Raw genomic sequence first — 21,101 nt, forward strand, 5'->3', positions numbered from 1 at the left:
TTGGATACAATCAAGATGATGCTCTCTCCTATCGTCCTCTTTACCATCTCCAACATTCCATTTTCTATTCCCTCAAAATATTTTAAGAAAATTAATTCTATTCTCTCTACCTTTTTATGGGGTCACAAAAAGTCTTGCATGTCCTTGACCAAACTGATGCGTCCTAAGTTAGAGGGTGGGGTGAACTTTCCTAACTTCTCTTTATATCATAAATCTTTCCTGCTACATCAAGTGTCCAGGTCGATTTTGGATTCCTCCTCCTTGTCTCCGCTTTGGTTGGACCTAGAGCGTTCTTTCATCTCTCCCTTTTCTTTTAAAGAATATCTTATGTTTTCTCGAAAACCACAATTTATATCTACCCCTATTCTCAAGCATACGTCCAAGATTCTCCCAAGTTTGCCTATCCCATCCTTTTTCGAGCAACCTATTTGGCATAATATTTCTATCCTAATTAATAATAGACCCATCTTTTGGAAGGCATGGAGATCTCATGATCTCATATGGGTTCATCAATTATATCATCATGGTCAATTCCTTTCCTTTTCATCAGCTGTCTCTTCCTTCAATTTTCCTCCTTCTTTTCGTACTAAATATGCCCTGTTCATCACTGCTCTTCAAGATGCTCATGCTGTATACCTTGCTTCTCCTTCTCTTGTTTATCCACAACCTTCCAGTATGCCTTTATTATACTCTCTACTCCTCAAAAAACAGAGCTTCCAAAATGTATGCTTTTCTTTTGACTTCTTCTTCGTCCCGTATTAAAACTAAGACGGAGGATAAGTGGGAAGAGGATTTCCATGTCTCCTGGCCCATTGATATTTGGGATAACATTTGGTTGAAGTTGCACAAATCGTCTAGAGCTGCTAATGCAACTCAGACACTATTTTTTATTTACAATCGCTTATTACTTTCACCACTCACTCTCAGCAAACAGTTTCCAGACTCCACAGATTTATGTTGGTCCTGTTCAGCGCCACATGCAGACCTTTTCCACTTGCTTTTTGATTGCCCCCTAGTCCGCACTTTTTGGGTGCAGGTATGGTCCCAGATAAATAAATAAAAAATTCCACACATCCCTTATCTGTTTCACATATTTTCTTGGGGAGCGTATCTCCTATTTGGAGTCAGTGCACATTGCATACAAGGATAATTGATCTATTGCTAGCAGTAGCTTTCCAACAAATCACCAAAAATTGGAAAGATTTCACCAAATTATCATATCAGGCTTGGTGGTATGCTGTCTGCTATAACCACAGATTGGATACGGCCTTTGTTTACCCACTGACCCTGGCGACAAAAAGAAAGGAACTGCGGGATCCTGTTACCTCCATGTTTAACGATAGTGCTCGAAGCTCTTTGCCATTATCTCCCTTGCAGCAGGAGGTTCCCAAACCTCCTTGAACGCCTCTTGACTGTTCCATATTGCTCCATATGCTTCATGTATCATATTCTACTTCTGTATTTTACAAATTGTATATTTCATATTACTGTTTTCAATTTCCTGAATGGTTTATTGGTATACATTTTGATACTTCTCAGTCATGCTTACAGTTTACTACCTAATTTCAGCAGTTTTCCCTTTTATTTCCCCTTTTTCCTCAATCTTATGTAGCATTTCTCTTGATCTATTGTGCTTACTTTGTCTGAAATTACTTTAATAAAAACTCTTTTGAACTTAAAAAAAAACTTGATGTATGGATTAGTGACTCCATGATTGGCTTATTTGGTTTACTTGTCAGACCCTAGTACAGTGCACTGCGGGTGCCCATGGCTTATAAATCAAATGCTGCTGGTGGGCTTTCAGCACTGATTTTGCCACCCACCGGAGCATCTTGTAACGTGTGTCTCATGCCTGTCGCTGCAGAGCCTGTGTGCAGTCTGGTACTGCCATGTTGACTTGGCAGGTGCACTCAGTTGCCAGTACCCAAACCTTCCCTTTTCCACATATCAGACACACCTAAGGTAGGCCCAAGGGCAGGGTGCATTGTAGGTAAAAGGTAGGACATTCCCTGATGTGTGTGCCATGTCCTAATAGTGAATTACAGCCATTTTTGTTTTTCACTATTGCAGGGCTACCTGCTCCCATAGGCCAGAATGGGCAGTTGATTATAACAACCTATAATCCTAACTGGAGGTTGAAATTAAAAAAAGAAATAGACCCTTACTTGGACTTCAGCAGTAGCTGCAGGTTATAGCACAGCACGGAATAAACAAGAGCTTGCTGTCGACTGGCATCCTAAATGCACGCAGTCCACCTTAAGGGGTATAGCATGTGGTGCCCCAGCTGGTCGCTGCCACTCAAAACATATCACCGAGCCTGCACTAACCCTACCAATAACTAACCAACTCTGAGAAAATCTGCACACTTACAAAACGGACTCGTACTGTGCGACAAGCGATTCTAGTTAGATTAGTGTTGTTATTAGGCCCCACACAGTACACAAATTCGGAATTGGGCCTTATTATCCAAGGATGTGGGTCTTCCTGTCCCAGTATGCAAGTTATTGTCTTTATGTATTAGCACTGGTGCTCATGTCTCTAGATCCCAGTCTTAAGCCAACAAATGTACCTGACATTAGAACTGTGTACTGAAGTCCGTCTGTAGAGTTTTGTCCCAGAGTCACTTTGTTTCCTGAAGCCTTGTTGGTGTATTTCCCATCTCTGAGTATGTTTTAAATTAAGACAGAATGTTGTGGGTGAATAGGTTATTGGTAACAAGCATTGTGAATGTCCGTCGATCGGGGTTATTACTGAAAGTGCCTCTTCTGTCAGTGGTGAGTCTAGGCCCTCAGATTACTGATTGTGCATGCACTCATCCTTGTACTACTTCATCCGTGTGCGCACTCAGGGGCATATTATCAAGGGGGTTTATATCTTTTTTGGCTTTAAAAGCCAAGAAAGCGGAGATAAAATTATCTCCCTATTACCTAGCTGTCGCTAACACCAGTTAGCGACAGCTAGTAGGAGATAGCGACCATCTTGGGCCCCACTTTGCATGTCAGTGATATTTATCACTAATGACATGCAAAGTGGGCGTGCCAAGATGTTAGCGACTGGAAACAGTCGCTAACATCGCTATCTCCTATTATCAACTTATGGAGATATTCGCGCTAAGCGCGAATATCTCCAAAAGCTAACACCTGACCTGAGCAGTTCTTAGCCATGTTATCCAATGGGAGGTGGATAACATGGCTAAGAGCATTAACTCGATAATGCATGAATATCGCTGACTTTTCAGCGATATTCATGCATTGCGGCCGATTTTTATACCGATTTGCGATAAACCTTGGTAATACCAAGGTTTATTTGCGATAAAAATCGCCGCAGCTCAGCGGTAAATTTTTGTCTCTAACCAAGCAATAGCGATAATTATCGCTATTGCTTGGTAATATGCCCCTCAGACTCATTCTTGCATTTCCCCATGAACCCACCTACAGCAAAGCACACACACAGACTCAACAAACGTGCAAAATAAATTAAATGAATAAAAGTAGAAACACGCAATACATACTGACTGAGGCAGGCATATGCTTGCAATAAGATCAAGTAAAATAAAAAAGTGAAACAGCAGACGACAATCTTAAATTAGCGATGTGCATAGTGTATACGAGATTTAATGATAATCCACCCTTAAACACCTATTGGCTCTAACATATGCCTTTCACAATAAGTACTCCGGACTGCTGCATTTGGAATACATTTTCATAATAAACAGACAAGACGTACATCATTTACATACCTTTTACCAATCAGACCTATCACCATAACCAACTAGGGACACCAGTACAGTTGGCAAAACAATACAGAACCTTGACCAGGACTAGCACAGCGCATATGTGGGTGGCGCCTAAAGTCCTCTCTCAGAACTGCTTCGTAAAGCTCTCATTTGTGTTTACAGTCCGGAGAGAGCTGTGCTGTCAAGCCAGAACTAATAACAACCATTGGCCTAGCCAATAGGTCTCGCCTTTGGGACCTGCTGCATAACTACATACTTATAAGGTCCCAAAGGCGAGCGCTATTGGCTATGCCAATGCTTGTTTTGTTAGATTTTAGCTAAAGATTTTGTTCTGCAGTGCCCGCCCAGCAGTGGATGTGTCTCCCCCAGATTCGCTTATACTTGTTCAAAAAGACATGGGGGCAGATTTACGTTAACTGGCGCATCCCCAGGGATGCGCCAGTTAATGTGCGCCACAATGCGCCACAGCTCCGCCACCCATGGTGCGCCGCATTTACAATGTGGCGCACCATGGTGCAAGGTAGGGAAGATGCGTGACGCATCTTTCGACGTACGGGCGGTGCATTGCTGGAGTCATGTCGCAAGTGCGACATGACTCCTGCAATGCACAGGAATCTTGTAGATTTCACTGAGTCACTTTCCAGGGGCGTTCCTGCGACGGAACGCCCCCCCTCTGCACCGGAACGCCTACATGAAACCTGACGCAGGTTTCATGTGGCGCAGGGCCTTACACCGTGACGCATCTCCATAGATGCGTCACGTTGTAAATGCCTCGTAGGGATGCGCCACGTTTACGGCGCCTTGCGTGACGCAACAGCGGCGTAAACGTGGCGCAAGGGCCTCATAAATCATAAACTCATAAATCTGCCCCATGGCGTTTGTGAAAGCGTTGGCTGTATTAATTTCTGTATTTCGGCATGTGTTACTTTTCACTGCATCCTCGCAATGTGATACTCTTTCTGTATGACTCATAACAAACAGAGGCAGGAGAGTCAGTTGTGTGACCTTGCATGCTTACACGGTGGAAGACTGTAAAAGAATGCTCTGGCCGCCCTGCTGCTATAAAGGACATTTTGCTGGGTGGGATTGGTCTACTGGTGTTGGGCGTTGCTTGCTGATATAGCTCCGACCTTTGTTCGTTGTTACAGTTGGACAGGTGCCAGGAAGGGATCGCAGCAAAAGTTATCTGCTTCAAATAGTCTGAACAAGGTGCAGAGACCGCTCAAGTCCCTGACCTCCCTTCTAGCTCCTGGGATTCAGACTCCATCGTTGGGAAGGGGCTAGTAGCCTGATTTTCGAAGGCTGACCACCAACAGAGTCTTTGGCAGAACACTTGAAGGGCAATCTGTGGTGAAGCACACACTTCAGAGGTAGGTGTTTTTTTATTCCTGTGCCATAGTTGCTTTTTGCTGAAGTAAGCACCTCGAGACAGTATTCATTCCTTTCTTTCCTCATTTGACTTTTCCATCTTTCTGGGGTGGGCTGCAGCTGTCAGGCCGTTTGAACCTCTTGGTGGTTCCACTGATGGCACCTTTTGAAGGTGATCTCAGTACCTGGTTTTTCTAGGGTTTTGAGAGACCTGTGAGGTGATGGAATGGACTATTGGCATGGTTTCTTCAATGTCCATTTTGTGTTCTTGGTTGACAAGTGTTTGCATCTTGATTTGCAGTATGGAGAACATCGACCACTTATTGCGCCGGAAGCTGGTGCTGCTGCAGGGGGTGCCTATGCTTAGTTTTACAGCTGACAACTGGCCAGAGATAGAAGCAACCCAGGCCAGGCCTGATGACCTGATCATCGCCACCTACCCCAAGGCAGGTGAGTCTCTCTTGGGTCTCAAACCCTAAGAGGAGGGCAGCGTTGATCTCCTATTTCATAGCATGTAAGATTCACTTGTGCCGTCAAAGTCCACACCGTTATGCACTAAATGCTGCAGTGAGTCAAAAAACATCATTCTAGCTCCCAAAGCAGGACACACCAGGTCCATTCCAAAAGCACCAACTCTGGGATTCAGAGGTACCGGTTAGCTATCCCATGGGCCATGCCTTGCCCTTACTGATCTGAAACACAACCCATTAGAAGGGAGTCCTGATGAGGGTATTTTTTTTGTTCCTAAGGGACTACCTGGATCAGTGAAATTGTGGACATGATCTACAACAACGGTGATACTGAAAAATGCAAACGCGACTCCATCCATGTCCGTGTGGCCTTCATTGAAGTTACCTTTCCGGGACTCCCAACAGGTGAGGTTGCACGCGTATAGATCAGCTGGCGGAAGGAAGATGGCGGGGGATCTCGGAAGATCCACAGTCTCAAAGAAAGGGCAATAGATGAGGTGTGGAAGTGTCCCAGATAACAAGCTGTACAGAAGCACTGGTTTTACAATACTTAAAGGGGAGTGGGTGGAACAGATTGAAAGCATTTTGCAAGTTATTATGTCCCCATCACCTGTTTCTATACAGTAGGCCTCGCGTATTCTACCTGTTAGTCAGGGGCTTACTTGTACATCTGGATGCATCTTCTCAACATCTTTTAAAATGGTCTTATATGGGAATACCCAAGCTGGATTTGGGTCGGAGATAAACTGCGGATCATCAGATGTTTGGTGTGCATTGCAGTTAGGAGTGCCTACACTCATGGCTGACAATGGCAGACCTAAATACAATTAAACTCGGCACAGCCCTGGGGTACCGTCCTTGCCTTCACATTTTCAGACTCTTAAGAAAACAAACTTTAGGATGACGTGGGGCTTAATGACAGGATTAAGGACATTGCCAGTGAATCCATGATTCTGTTTGAATTCAAGAATTTCAGCACTGACGTTTTCTTACGTGACCACATTTTTATTTTAGGGGTGCAGCAATTGAATGTTATGAAACCGCCACGCCTGGGGAAGACTCATCTTCCAGCCCAGCTCCTGCCGAAGTCCTTCTGGGACAAAAAGAGCAAGGTAACCCATGCCAGGGGTCAACAGTAGAATGGTAGAGTAACAGGCAACAAGATGGGGTCACTGCTGGTCAAGACAGCAACATGGGTGGGCAGCGAATTAGCTATTAGCATCACCCACAGAAAAAGAGCAGCAATAAAGTGGGCAACCAAGGGGGCATTTAGTGTGTTGGAAATGGGTATGGCCTGGCTAGATGGACCTAGGTGATAATTATGCGTAGTAAAATAGGCTGGTGTGATATGTCTATTGTTCTTATCTGTAAAAAACTGGCCAGACTGGTTATTTGTAAAAAAAAATGATGGGCAGACTGAGTTGCGGTCTTGTAGCCTTATGTGCAAATAATGAGGCAGAATGAATGGTCCTGGATATTTTATCTTCTAGATAATGGGCAGATTGAATTACCTTTTCATGGGTGACTGAATTAATTCTTTCCCTTCTCATCTGTAAATGTGCAGAGTGCAAGTGCCCCGTGACGACTAATATTTGTAAGAAATAAACAAAGTATTTGGTATATCATTTTCTATATGTAGAGGTTGGTCACATGACTTGAGATGGTATTTAATGTACAAGCTGGCCTTAACCATCTGATCTACAAAAGGAGAATGACTAGGAGGCTGGCATTTCTTATTGCTGGAAGTAGGGAGACCTAATTTGTGTAGTAATTTTGCAAACAAGCAAAATGTTATTTATGTAGGGATTGTAGTACATAGAATACGAAAACATTTTTATTGAAGGGGCTGCAGGCGTGGCAGTATGAGCTATGTTTGAGCAGCTGTCTCTTACCGGCTTCTACTCCACGTGCTCCTTGATTAAAGATATTATCTCTGTGCAGTGAGCTGCCAGCCTCCCCACAAGGAACCCTTCCCTTCCCCGCAGGATGGAGTTAATCAGGGCCGCACAGGGTTCGTATAAATAGACCTTACAAAAAACAGTCAGTACAGCTAAATCATGAGCTTGAATAAAGTTCCCCATTTTTTTCTCAAATTGTCTAAATGTTGCCAGTGCTTAATTTGTGCTGGTGCTTTCCGGTGCTTAGCACCAGCACTTATTTATCAGGGCCGGGTCTACATAACACCACTTGTCTGCAATTCTGCACGTCATATGGTAATGTGAATGTGGCGTATGCGTAGCCGTAGACTAGACAGTATATAATTATATTACTTCACTGACTCAGCACATCACATACTGGTCCAGACCGTCCGATTCATAATTTATTTATTGAATGAATGAATCCAATATGCAGATCAGATTGATTCAGTCATGAGTGACGGTCACGTGGTGCATTTTGAATTTGCTTCCATTAGTTAGGCGGCGGCCCTTGCCCGTGGGCGGAACACTGATTGGGCAGAGGGCTGGATTTGGTTCTGCGGGTAAGGGCTGTGCGGCAGGAAGCACACGTAGATTTTTTTCAAAATGCCACGCCCGGCACACCCGCACGCACCGGTACCCGGCACAAGTCATCAGCGGTTGAGGCAGCACTGGGTTAAGGGGGATAGCCCAGCCCGATGACGTTGTAGTGAAGGCATCAGTTGCAGCAGCCTGGCCTAGGCCACCTATTGCATATAAAGGCAGGCAGGCCAGTACCCGGCCGCTCACCACCACCAGGGCAGTAACTGTGAGTAACAGCCATAATATAATAAGCCATTATCAACGCAGTTATTTTTTTGGTGGGTCATGGACTTGTGGGTGAAGTGAAGTGATGGTCACCGGCGTCGGCGTGATAGCTCTGGTTCCTGCTCGGCTCCACATGAAATCTGGGTGTTAAGTAAGTTAAAGCGGCCGGGTGGCCCTGCAGGGCACCGACCCCTGCCCTCCTTCTTATGGCCTTTTCCTGTCCTGGCCCGGGCTGGGCAGTGGCATTGTACTGGTCAGATGCCCAGTGCGCGGTGCCGCAGGCATGATTTGCTCAGGGCAGGTCTTGGACTCGTCATTAACCCTGGGCAAAGCACTACGCTATGCTCGCGTAGTTTGCGAACTTTCCGCTACTTCACACCACACAAACTGCATGTAGCACAGTGCAAACGCGCGTAGCGTAGTGCAGCGGTCATTTTTTGCTTGCTCGTGGTCCTCAACGTCAAGTTGGTGACCGCGAGCAAGCAAAATGACATCCCGGTAAGACTTTTTCCACGTTTGTGATCAGCAACATCAAGTGGCCGATCACGAGCGTGGAAAATAAACCTCCCAGCGAGATTCTCAATGCGGGGAGGTCAGGTTTCTCATTGCGAGTGGTCGCGTATGCTCACAACCGCTCACGATGAGAAACTACCAGTCCGCGTTGAGAAAGCTGCCGCTCGAGTAAAAATCTACTCGAGCGGCAGAAAACTACAGCTCGCACTGTGCAAGATGCCGTTTTCAATGGTTGCACAGTTCTGGATGCTTGTCCGCACTGTGCAATCATTGAAAACGGCATCTTGCACAGTGCGAACAGGATACTACGCAGTTTGCGTAGCGCTACGCATAGCTCGCGTATTGCGAAGTGTAGCTGCGCGTAGCGCTACTTCGCAAACTGCGCCGAGGGTTACCCGTCACTCGGTGGTTCACTCACTTCACAGTTCACTTCATGTGCATGTAGTGAACTGTGAAGTGAGTGAACCACCGAGTGAGGAGTCCAAGGCCTGCTTGAGCAATCATGCCTCTGGCTCCGGGCACCGTGTGCCAGTACAATGCCACTGCCCGGCCCGGGCCAGTAGGAGAAGACTGTATGAAGGGTCAGTGTTCAATCTTACCTCTTGTGTTTCCGGCCATCTCCATAGTCTTTGACATAAATCCAACGTCTAGTTTTAAAGTAATGATCTTTTTGGAGTTACTCACTGGTCCAATGTCTGTGATTCTCCTATCCCGGATTGTCCAATGTCATTTAATCTCTCTTGGTTCCTTGTGGTTCATCTGCCACAATGTCTTATTTGGTGCATTACATACATTGACCCTGTCCAACAATGCGCACAAGTAACATACGTAGCAGTTGACAGTGGTGGCTGGTGACATTTGAAAGTGGTGAGCCGTATCATTATTGTTGTACTGCACTGCATATGATGTTTTTTTAAGTGCTTTTCCTTCCTAGTCACGCACTAGGAAGGAAAGCACTTAAAAACATCATATGGACCAGACTAGTGCCCCTTCAAATCAAAGAGCTAAAGCCCGGGTGGAGGTCCCTTGAACACAAAATAAGATGCAGACTCTGCAACTATAAATATGAATCTCTGCTACACATGATTTGTTGCTGTCCAGCGATGCTTTTGCCCCCACAGATCTTTTTAAAACAAATTTGGCTACGACACGGGGTTCGAACAGTAAAAGAAGCCGTTTTGGTACTTTTCTCCTGTACTCTTCCAACGGACTTGGCCAGGTTTGGGAAATACATGGCCGAGCTTCGAAACAGGCTTATGGAAGACGAGGGGTTAGGCAAGATGAAAGCCAATTCGGTTCAATAACCTAACTTGCCCCACTAATCTGACGGAGAATATATCTTTTTAATAATTAAAAATGTTAAATTACACAAGAATCTTAGGAAAAAGGACGCACTGATAGATTCTTGCTGTTTTCACCAATGTACAGATACATATACTTATATATTTATTGTCTTTTTATACACTGTTTTGAGAGTGTTGCATAAAAATGTCTTCTTTTAGAATTGCTGTTTTTTTTAACCTTCTTTTAACTGGCATGCAGGATGTATTGCAAATTGTTTTAAGTAACTGTGCAATATAAATAAATAATTAATTAATTCATTCATTCATTCATTCATTGTCCTGCACTGCGAACAACCTACGGGGGGGTTTGGAGGTTCGCTGCCTCAATAAAATTTGGAAAAAAGAGTGGACAAACAGTGCATTTCTAAGCACATTTGAGGAAGCAGTAAGGTTAATAAAGCAATTAGTGCTGGGCCTAATAAACACAGATCAGTCACTGCACCTCCCCTCCCCTCACTTCACACAGCTTTGCTCTAGTACCTTCACCCAGCGCCACAGAGACCCTTGCTCACCCACAGGTGTACACACACTTCTCTACAGGGGATTGCCAAGTAGACAGACAAAATACACAACTAACAAGCAGACACATCTCAGTCTTGAAACTGTAAAGCAGAGACACCCAAACGGATCTTATAATATGAGTTATAATGCAGACAAATAGTCAGACACTCAGCCTCCCCCCCCCTTCCATCTCAAATGTTCAAGCTTGTACCTCTGAAACACCACTCTGCAATCTAAAAGCCAGGAAGTAGTCAGGGATATGAGGCATTAAAATATGATTAAATAAATACAACCATTACTTTTGCATCATCATATTGCACGTTTTATAAAAGGGTGCACTGTTAAACAGTCAATACAGGTACAACCCCTTAAGTCTGCCTATTTCCTGCCCATTCTCTGCTACAGGGTTATACCAAATCACTCCACAAACACTGGCAAATATGAAACATTATGCGATTGTATCAGGATCACACCTTGCATCAATGGGGAACTGAGATGGATTTGATGTACAACTTGTTGCAAATAGCAAACGTACTTTGTACAACAACACAGGTGCACAAAGTAAAAATCCTCTCAAGGACCACGGTTAGAGATTTTATAAGGGTAAGTACTGCAATGCTAAATCAGTTTAAAATTACATTCCTATCAAGGAACCATAGCAGTGCCAGATAAAAGTGATAAAATAGGTGTTGTTAAACTGGTTTACTGAATAATCAATCCCGACAGAATGGAAACCGAATGCGCAGAGCTTAAGCATGAGCACAGCAAAAAACCTCATCAATAATACATTAGCAAATATTTCACAGACCCTGGAACAAGACATTTGTTAAATGCCCTCATAAGGAGGCCTGCCTTTTATGAAGTGTTGCTTTTAAGTTAAAGAATCACGACTGCTCTGATGAGGTTAAAATGTCCAAGGCAGATGTGGAAATACTGACTCTGACCTCAGCACACCAGCTTGCATAAATCAATACAACAGATAACAAGCATTAGAAATGCAATCGGGCTCGGATTTATTTGAGTTTGAGCTAATGGCATTGTAATGCCAATGTATTGTTGCTATGTGTTATGGAGTGTGTTCATGTGGTGTGTACTGCCAGTGATCTCCTTGTGAGTGTGAGAATATTGCACCGTTACTGCCTGTGATGTCCTTCTTGTGAGTGTGAGAAGCTTGCACCTCTGCTGCCTGTGGTCTCCTTGTGAGTGTAAGAAGCTTGCACTGCTGCTGCCTGTGATGTCGTTCTTGTGAGTGGGAGAAGATTACACCTCAGCTGCCTGTGGTCTCCTTGTGATTGTAAGAAGCTTGCACAGCTGCTGCCTGTGATGTCCTACTCACTACTCTACTCACTACTCTACTCACTACTCTGCACTCACTACTCACTACTCTACTCACTACTCTACTCACTACTCTGCACTCACTACACACTACTCACTACTCACTACTCTGCACTCACTACTCACTACTCACTACTCACTACTCACTACTCTACTCACTACTCTACTCACTACTCACTACTCTACTCACTACTCTCCACTCACTACTCTACTCACTACTCACTACTCTACTCACTATTCTAATCACTACTCACTACTCTACTCACTACTCACTTCTCTACTCACTACTCTGCACTCACTACTTTACTCACTACTCTACTCTACTCACCTCACTACTCTACTCACTACTCTACTCACTACTCTACTCACTACCCTGCACTTACTACTCACTACTCTGCACTTACTACTCACTACTCTATTCACTACTCACTACTCTACTCACTACTCACTACTCACTACTCACTACTCTACTCACTACTCACTACTCTACTCACTACTCTACTCACTACTCACTACTCTACTCACTACTCTTCTCACTACATGAAAGGCATAACCAACATTGCAGTGTTGGTCCTCCAAACTCAAAAGTTCTTTCTCATGTAGCATTGCTGTGTGCCCACTGTTTAACCCATGTGTTTCTTTTAGGCTATCGACGTCTCTGACAGTGGCTACCTATTAGTTAATTATTTGGATATTAAGTTATTTGACAATCCCCTATGTTGCAGGACTGCCTTTACGCTTCCACTGAATCCCCACGTTACGGGAGCAATGCCTTAATTACATGTATTTTAGCAACATTATAGCCATACATGTAGTAAATGTATAGATGTTACAGCTATATATACTCTATAGCCAGATATACTGCGTAGTTTGTTATAAACATATGTGGAATGCAGTCAGATATTATAGTAAAGATGCAAGCACATATAGCTCTACATGCAGTAAAGACCTACATCAAAGCTAATGGTATAGTAAATATATACAATTAACTGTAGCCAGATATATGATAACGGGATAAAGCGCGGTTAAGCATCCAATAAAGGCATGCCTGCAGTGTAGACGGGCTTACACTATAGAGAGATACGCAGTATAGAAATAAACTATAGCTAAACACGCCCTAGACATGCAGATGTAGCATGGCTGCTATTAAACAGACATACAGCCCTGACAACTAGTGGGATTGTGTGTGCCAATGGTGCAGACAGATGCGCACCATGCAGCCAGGCCACGTCAGAGACGTGTGCACGAACACACCGACGTCTGAGTGTTTGCATTGTAGCACAGGTACACTCTCGGCTGCCTTAAAAACAGCAGGCAGACAGAACGGCTGACATGGAGCTCTGACAAGGGGGAAATAGCACGGGTACCCCATGGGGTGGGTGGCAGGGAGGGAGGCAGATAACAAACAGGCAAACGGAGGTACTGACTGACCTGCAGGTCTGCGGGGATACATACTAGCACCGATACACTTGGAGGTGGGGGCAGGGAGGTATATACAACGCATGTAGACAGACGGACTGACTGACGTGCACGGTGGACGGATTTAAAAAACACGCATACAATGACAGGGATGTTGACATAAAACAAGCAGACGGACAGACTGACAGCTGACGTGGAGCTCTGGCGGAGACGGATATTAGCTCAGGTACAACGAGGGTTGGGGGAGGTGCATATAACCCAAGCAGGCAGGCAGACGAACTGACTGACTGACGTGGAGCTCTGGCGGAGATGAAACGGGACAGATGGAGCGAGATCTCTGGTAGTTTGTCGGTCTGCTCTTACGCTCATGTAAATACCTTGCTCCAGGCTCCTGTGCGTCTCGCGGCGCCTCGCTTCTCCCGCTCTCGTTGACCAGCCACGGTCTCTGACTGAAATCCGGCCCCATCTTCAACCCTCGGCAGACTGCGGAGGCGCGGGCAGCCCATCTCTGCCGGAGACGATGCCACCCGCCGCCCCTCCGTCCCCTCTATTACAAATTCCCGGAGGTAATTCTGATTTTTAAAGGGGGAACTTTATTCACAAGTTTATGGGCCTTCCCTCTTGCTTGTGGTTTCTGACTTTAAAGGGTTCTCGTCTGAACCTTCACGTGCAGAGCCTGAGGGCTGGCCGAGAATCTTCCTTCAGCCCGCCACTGAGCCTGGACAGCCACAGGCCTGCAGTGAGCCAGACGCCCCTCGCCCTGTCTGTCTCACGACAGCGCAGATGTACACAGGGAAAGGCCGCTGCTGTAGCGTACAGTAGCAGGCGTGACCAGTAATAACGAAAGAGATCTTAAATAGAAAAAACGGCCACCATTTCCTTATCTACCGAAAGAATTGCCACCCTCTCCCGTCCCCACACCAGGCCATTCACCAAGTGCAGAAAATTAAATACATTTGAGATCTAAAGACATGTCACTAAGACATAGGTTAGATTCTTCTATAATCGAAATGCAGACATCGCCTGAGGACACTCGCTATGCCTGTGTGCACGTGAGGAGGACGCGTGCCCGACAAACGCAGTGCTCGATGGTGAACGCGCGCACACCATCTGGAATGCATTACACGGCCACCCTGACAGCTCCTAATTGATATTTATGGACGGCCGTGCGCGAAACCGCCGAGAATATGCCAACATGGACGCCTAATGCCCTATGGCATCAAGACTACTACAAAAACAGCACCACGACGACCAATCAACATTCAGATAAGAAAAAACTAAGGAATGTGTCTTTCTGGAGGCCCTAAAGACTCTTTTTTTTTTCTAATGCATAAGAGCTCAGAAGCTCCGCCCCACTTCGTGGTGACGTAGGCCCGAGCCCTAAAAACCACAAGCAGCCGCTTTCAGGTACCAGTACAAAAGGCAGCAGTACAATTTGTGTGACTGGTTTGTCTGAGTGTAAGCTGTGATCGCTCACTGATGCATTAGTGCACCCAACCCATTCTTACAGTCTGTGGAAGCAAACTTCACATGTCCAACCAAAAGAAAGGTAAGACGTAAGAGAAACTGATGCAAATGAAACTCTGCACATTGTTCATTAAAAATATATATCTATTTGGTAAGCGGTTGTGTGAGGGAGACACTGCTGAATCAGTGTGAGAGTAAACGTTATCTTTCACTCACTGGTCATATCTGTCTGCCCAGGCAGTCTGCCTACTTACCAACTCACACACCAGCATGGCCACTCCTCTGTTTATCCATCCATCCAACAGCGCATCCATCCTTCAACCTGATCCCACAAATCCAACTATCTATCCTGCCACTCGCCCTCCTGTCCCTTCACCCACCCATCCATCTATCCGTTCGTCCACCCACCCATCCATCCACCAAGAAACCCCGTCCATCCATCCATCCATCCATTAATCACCCATCCAGTAACCTCATCCGTTTGGACATCCGTTCGTCCGTCTATCCATCCATCCAGTAACCCCATCCATGAATCCATCCAGCAACCCCGTCATCCACCCCTCCATCCATCCATCCAGCCATCCATCCATCCAGCAACACCGTCTTTCAATTCATGCATCTAGTAAAACGATAAATCCATTCACTTGTATACATTAACCAGCTTGCCCTCCATACTCAGTAACAACAATCTCAGCTGCATGCTGTGCGGAAAGTGGAAAGTGTATCTTTGAACGAAGTTTCACAGAGAATTCTCCTATCAGGGGGTCACCCTTACAACAACAGTAAGTGCATCAATTTATTAATGTGATATGGCTGCACTAATGAACAAGGTCAAAGCAGAACTTTGCATTTCTGGTACACTTCCACTGTTAATATGAAGGAGAGAGCTAGTGTGTTGGCTGAATAACTTTTCAAGACTCTCATTATATAACTCACACAAATATACCCTCTGTCAGTCTCTTTTGCAGGGTACATGTCCCTAACACATTCATCTTATTCAACTTCATCTTTAATTGGAATCAAAATACAACTTTTGTGCAGAGCATAATAGAGGTGCGTGAACTACTGAAGGCTCGATCCGGTTTCTGGCTCTAGCTCAGCCTGAGGGCAGTTCTGGCTTGCAATACTCGGGAGGGTGGGGGGGGAGCGGGGGTGTCACGCGGGGTAGTTTTAAAATAAACATTTTTTCAAACTTACCGGGACCGCGTCGCCTCTGCTCCGGGGTCCCGTTGGCGCCTACAGGAACAGCCGCGTCACTGCTGGCAATCCCTCTCAGCCAATACTGGTGCTGCTCCAGCAGCGCCAGGATTGGCTTAGCGGGGATACTCACCGCTCGCCTGTCCATTAGAAGACCGAGGTTTCAGCTTTTGATGCGCAGCCGCCAGCCGGAACGGACACCAGTGCGCATGACTGGGCTGGTCAGAAAAATTTGCAGAGCTTCAGCAGTCATGCGCACTTGTGCTGCTGCCTGCCCCTGGTCTTCACTCTGACAATGCATGTCAGTCAACATGACACCGGACAGCCTACCCACTTTAGACTCTGAAAGGGGTGGGCGGTCCGATGTCATGCTGACTGACACGATTGTCAGTTCTCCTTCGGCGTCTCTGAACTGGAGTAAACTGAGAGTTTACTTAAATTCAGAGACGCCGAGGGAGCTGCGGGCGCGGGCGGCTTGTGGGGCAACGCCCCAGTGCCCTAATGGACACACCGCCACTGGCAGCTGATTCTATATGTGCTGCCTCACCACTCCAAGAGCATTCTTTAGCCATACTTGTAAAGATTATATGTATCGGGCATCCTCACCCAGCATATATTCTCTTGCCCTCATCTAGTTATTCCAAGATTACTTTTGGTAATCCTAGTTACTCCTAGCCCCATAGCCCTTATCTCAGTTTTTTCGAATGAGTATTATCATTAAGCAATCTAGCCCTTCCCAAGGCCTCTTACCCTTCGTTACTATCGGGCCTTGTCAAAAGACCCCACATTGACCCCACATTCGGACAGACCAAGGATCACACACTGCTGCAAAAACTAGCGAATTCATTCCAGACACAAACGGAATTCCCGGACGGCAACACAAAGTCTAGAGATGAACGCCTCTTTATCCAGAACCCGTACGGTTTAGAAGAATTGAGAATCGCCCATGTCGCTGCCATGCACATGTCAATGAAGGAAACTTCTTGCACGTTTTCTCTAGAAGCAAGATGCTCTTCCTTGAATTACCCCTCGCTAGGCAGGAGAGGTGCAAGCCCAGCAGGAACCACCACGGCAGCTCAGTTCCTGTCTGTCCAAGACATGAAAAATCCAGTAGGGATTGGAGATGGATGGATGAGCCACGTTCCCTACCCTGGGTAAGGGGGGGAGGGGAGGAGGAGGGGGGGCTAGGCAGGCCCAGCCTTTTTTTTATAAGCAACACGTGGCTCCTTTCCGGAAGATGTTCTTGGTCATTAGGAAGCTCTGTCAAGAGGAAAGGGGACTTAGGAGGGTGGGAGGGGGAATTCCCTTCACCCAAATGACATTCACAGGTGGAAGGCTGTGCACCCACTTTATTCAGTGGGCTCAATGTGTACACACTTGTCTACCACACGATAAAACAGTCAATCCTGCTCAAAGTAAAAACTGCAAATTCGAGAAACTGGGAAAATATTACCACGATCACACTCCAATGAAGAAATGTATTTGCCTAAAACAAATTATGAACAAAAGGAGAGGACTCTGGAGTTAATCCGAATACCTGCTAATTATTCTGTACGTGTTTCCTTCATGTTCTTTTGCTGTCTGTGCCATTACTGAAGAGTACCGACCATATGCAAATCAGTCTCATTCCCACCCCAAGAAATGACAGTCCGCTTGTAAATGAGAGCACAAATATTCAAACATTTCATCCAGCATAGCCTTTCTAAGAGTCACCCTGAGGGGCAAGGGTGTGGCCCACACATGGACCCAAGCAATATCTCATCAATGTGGCCCAAAAGGGCGAAAATACGTTTGGGACTCCTTGATCCCTTCTAGAGGAGATGAGGCCTAGCAGCAGTGCTTAATTTGAACCGGTGGCTTCTGGTGCTCAGTCCTAGCACCAGTGCTTTTCACGAGCACCAGTTAAGGACACATTCATTTACAGGAGATTAGGTGGATTGACCAGAAGCACAATAGGCTGGCTCCCCAGCTCTGAAGTCAGCAGCTCTGGCCATCACGGCACTTCCTCTCCCCGTTTTCTTGGTTAGTTGTTGGTTCTGTTTTAGGCAGCACTAACAGAAGAAATGGACTGGGGCTAGCTGCCTCCTGACGACAACCCTGGTACTTATTTGTGTGCAAATTAACCACTGGTTGGCACGGATGCTATCAGTAATCCAGCGGGCCATTAGCCTCTCTGGTCTGATGGGCCATTAACCTGTCAAGGTACCTCACAGACTCAGCTGATCATCAGCTCGCTACCAAGAGCTAAGTGCAGGGGACTTTGCCTCATTTGACACACCTGCGGTAGAGCTGAGGCTGCAATGCACACCGCACAATCAGCTCAGTTAAAGAGATTAGCAGACAAAAGTCTAAAATAAGATGAAGGTTCTTACCCTCGAGAGTAAGTTTATTATTTCTTGCAGTAAAAAACAAATGAAAATTAGCAAAGCTAATGGGTTTTGTATTTGTAAGGTTTATCACACAGTGCAAACATCAAAGCTATTGTGTTTGCCAATGCTTGTGTACCCAGCAGCTCTGTGGAGCAAGCGCAGAGAACGGGCGTGCATATTCCAATTGAATGTTTCAATGAACTTCATTTTGCTAACTTTCGTTGCCTCACAGCGCCTCACAGTATTCGAATCAACATTGTCGGAGTCGGCCTTCTCTTAACGGTCACACCAGACCTTTTGCCTTTACCCCTCCTTTTTTGCTGAATTTCTTTTTGTTTTTGACATTAGATCCTTGTGCACTTAAATACTGCTAACCAGTGCTAAAGTGCTCGTACTCTCTCGTTTAAATAGGGTAAAATTGGCTTACAACTAGGGCTCCCGGTTTTATGGTATTTATTTTTTTAACATTTCCGTCTGTATTTATCCATATTTATTTTTTGGTCATTTTTTCAGTATTTATCCATATTTATTTTGTCGTGAGCAAAAAAAAGACCATGTAGCTAGTATTTATTCACACTTATTTAGGCAGGACACTCTCTCTCCTAACGCTTATCTTTATAGTACGGGCGCCAAACACATTTAGAATGCAATAGGTCTCACATTTGCGAGAGTTTAAGCTATTGGCATTGTAAATGACAATGCCTTTTATTTTGGTTTTAAAAACAAGCCATAAATAAAAGGCATTGTCATTTACAATGCCAAATGTAAATGTAAATGTAAATGTAGATTGTGCTTATATAGCGCACGGCTACCCGCAGTGGGTGTCCCGGCGCTTGCTTAGGGAACCCTTCCTGATATTCCCTTGTGAGATAGCAGGGTATCCACAAGGTGAAAGTCAGGCATCCCGCCGCGAGGGGCCGTTGTGGAGATTAAGCAAGCTATTGCCCAGAGTCGCAGAGTGTGAACCCGTGAGTCAAGGAGGCACCGGGGCGAGAATTATCGAGTCCGTGGAATTTTTAGTCCAAGACCCGCCGAGGCGGGGAATTGAACCCTGGTCCAGGACCGATCTCAGCTTCCGGGTCTGCCGCCTCTAACCCCTGAGCCACACTTCTCCCCAATAGCGCAAACTTTCGTAAATGAAAGACCTATTGCATTGCAAATGCTTGTTCAATTGGACACAGGACTGTGAGCAGACAGATAACTGCTGGGAATGTGGCCTACTATCCTTCGCTACACACTGGTGTAATGGTCAATGCTATCCCAGTAGCCATGGGAGAGATATGATGCAAGGAGAACCTGACCTGAAGCACCCTGTGAAATCATACTGTATTCCAGCCACAGTCTCAGCAAGCCAGACAGGCATATTCTGAACCCGAATAAGAATCCCTGAGAGCATTTCATCTTTTTCGTGAAACGGAAACCATTCACCCTTGTAGCAGACCACCTTTCTCTGCTTTTAATCTGCAGAAATCCTACAACGAAACTTCCCCTCTGCCTACAGGGCTAGAAATAATTCACAGGTTCCACTTGGCAAATAACTACACCGCACTCTCAGTGGCAGAAATTTCCTGAAAAATACCCGAGCTATGTAGTCAAGCCGGTCAAACCCCATGCACTCAGCAAGGACGTGTTAATGCAAGCATCGATGAGTGGCCCAGCACAGCAAGCAGCCTCTCCGCTCCTGGACCATTAGCAGTAGGGGACTCAAGTTCTTCAGGCACCCACGGACAGGACTGGCCAGCAGCCGCAATGGACTCATTGTGAGAGAACACACATCTCCTACAACCTCAGGCTGGGGAGCAAGGCGAGCCCCCCCGTGAAGTGATTAGCTTTGTGCATTTGTTTTCCCTTCATTTTTTTTAAGTGTGCATCCCGCCCCACCTCTGCTCCCACCAGGACAGCTCCAAGCCAGGATACTTAAACAAAAGGAGGCGCTAATGGCCTCTTAACATCGACCTTTGTATTCATTCAGCTGAAATCCGATAAGCCCTCTCCCTGCTTGTGCTCGGACAGACTTGTCTTCGAGACCGATTTATTGTAATTTTTCCGTTTTTACATATAAATGCAGACAAAGGAAAAATATTTTTCCGTCTGTATTTATATGTAAAAATCAGTTTAAACGGAAAACCGGAAGCCTTACTTACAACCAATGGGCACATTTAATTTACTTAGAAGCCCCTAGTAAAATGGTACTACATGTACCCTGGACTTGAAAATGAAATGCTACTCGAGGGCCTGCAGCATTTATTGTGACATCCACTTAAGTTTAAACATGCCTCAGGCTCCCCCACTGCACCCTATCTGCAGTTTTTTTAATCTGCGTATTAGAGACAGCAAAATAACCCTTTTGCCAAGCTGAAAACTCTCTTTTTAAAAAAATTAGGTCACCCTTGGTTTAGACCCTAAACAGCCCATAGGACCGGGTGCATGGTATTTAAAAAAGTCGAAAATGTACTTTTAAGTTTTACATGCCCGGTTAGTGAAAAAATCTCGAATTTGTTTTTTACTGCTGTGATGCCTACATCTTGTATAGGATAACATTGGGCTATCTTATTACATTTAAAAAGTGATAACTTTTGTTTAGGAGCACGTGGAAAGTACATGTTTGGTGCCCAAGGATTTATTTTACAACGTCTTTAATGGTAAAGTTAGATTTTAAG

The 21,101-nt window shown here is 45.4% G+C and overlaps 1 protein-coding gene across 1 annotated transcript in view; it reads left to right on the plus strand.

Annotated features, from left to right (window-relative positions):
• The first annotated feature begins 4,874 nt into the window (after window positions 1-4,874).
• Window positions 4,875-21,101, plus strand: part of LOC144768585 (sulfotransferase 1 family member D1-like) — a 96,322-nt gene continuing 80,095 nt past the window's right edge. The window contains exons 1-4 of the mRNA XM_078652373.1: window positions 4,875-5,106; window positions 5,406-5,554; window positions 5,854-5,979; window positions 6,589-6,686. Of these exons, the coding sequence (XP_078508499.1) occupies window positions 5,407-5,554; window positions 5,854-5,979; window positions 6,589-6,686 (372 nt within the window). The 5' untranslated portion in view covers window positions 4,875-5,106; window position 5,406. The remainder of the gene's footprint in view (window positions 5,107-5,405; window positions 5,555-5,853; window positions 5,980-6,588; window positions 6,687-21,101) is intronic.

Source organism: Lissotriton helveticus, chromosome 7, assembly GCF_964261635.1.
Source record: "Lissotriton helveticus chromosome 7, aLisHel1.1, whole genome shotgun sequence".
Taxonomy (NCBI): domain Eukaryota; kingdom Metazoa; phylum Chordata; class Amphibia; order Caudata; family Salamandridae; genus Lissotriton; species Lissotriton helveticus.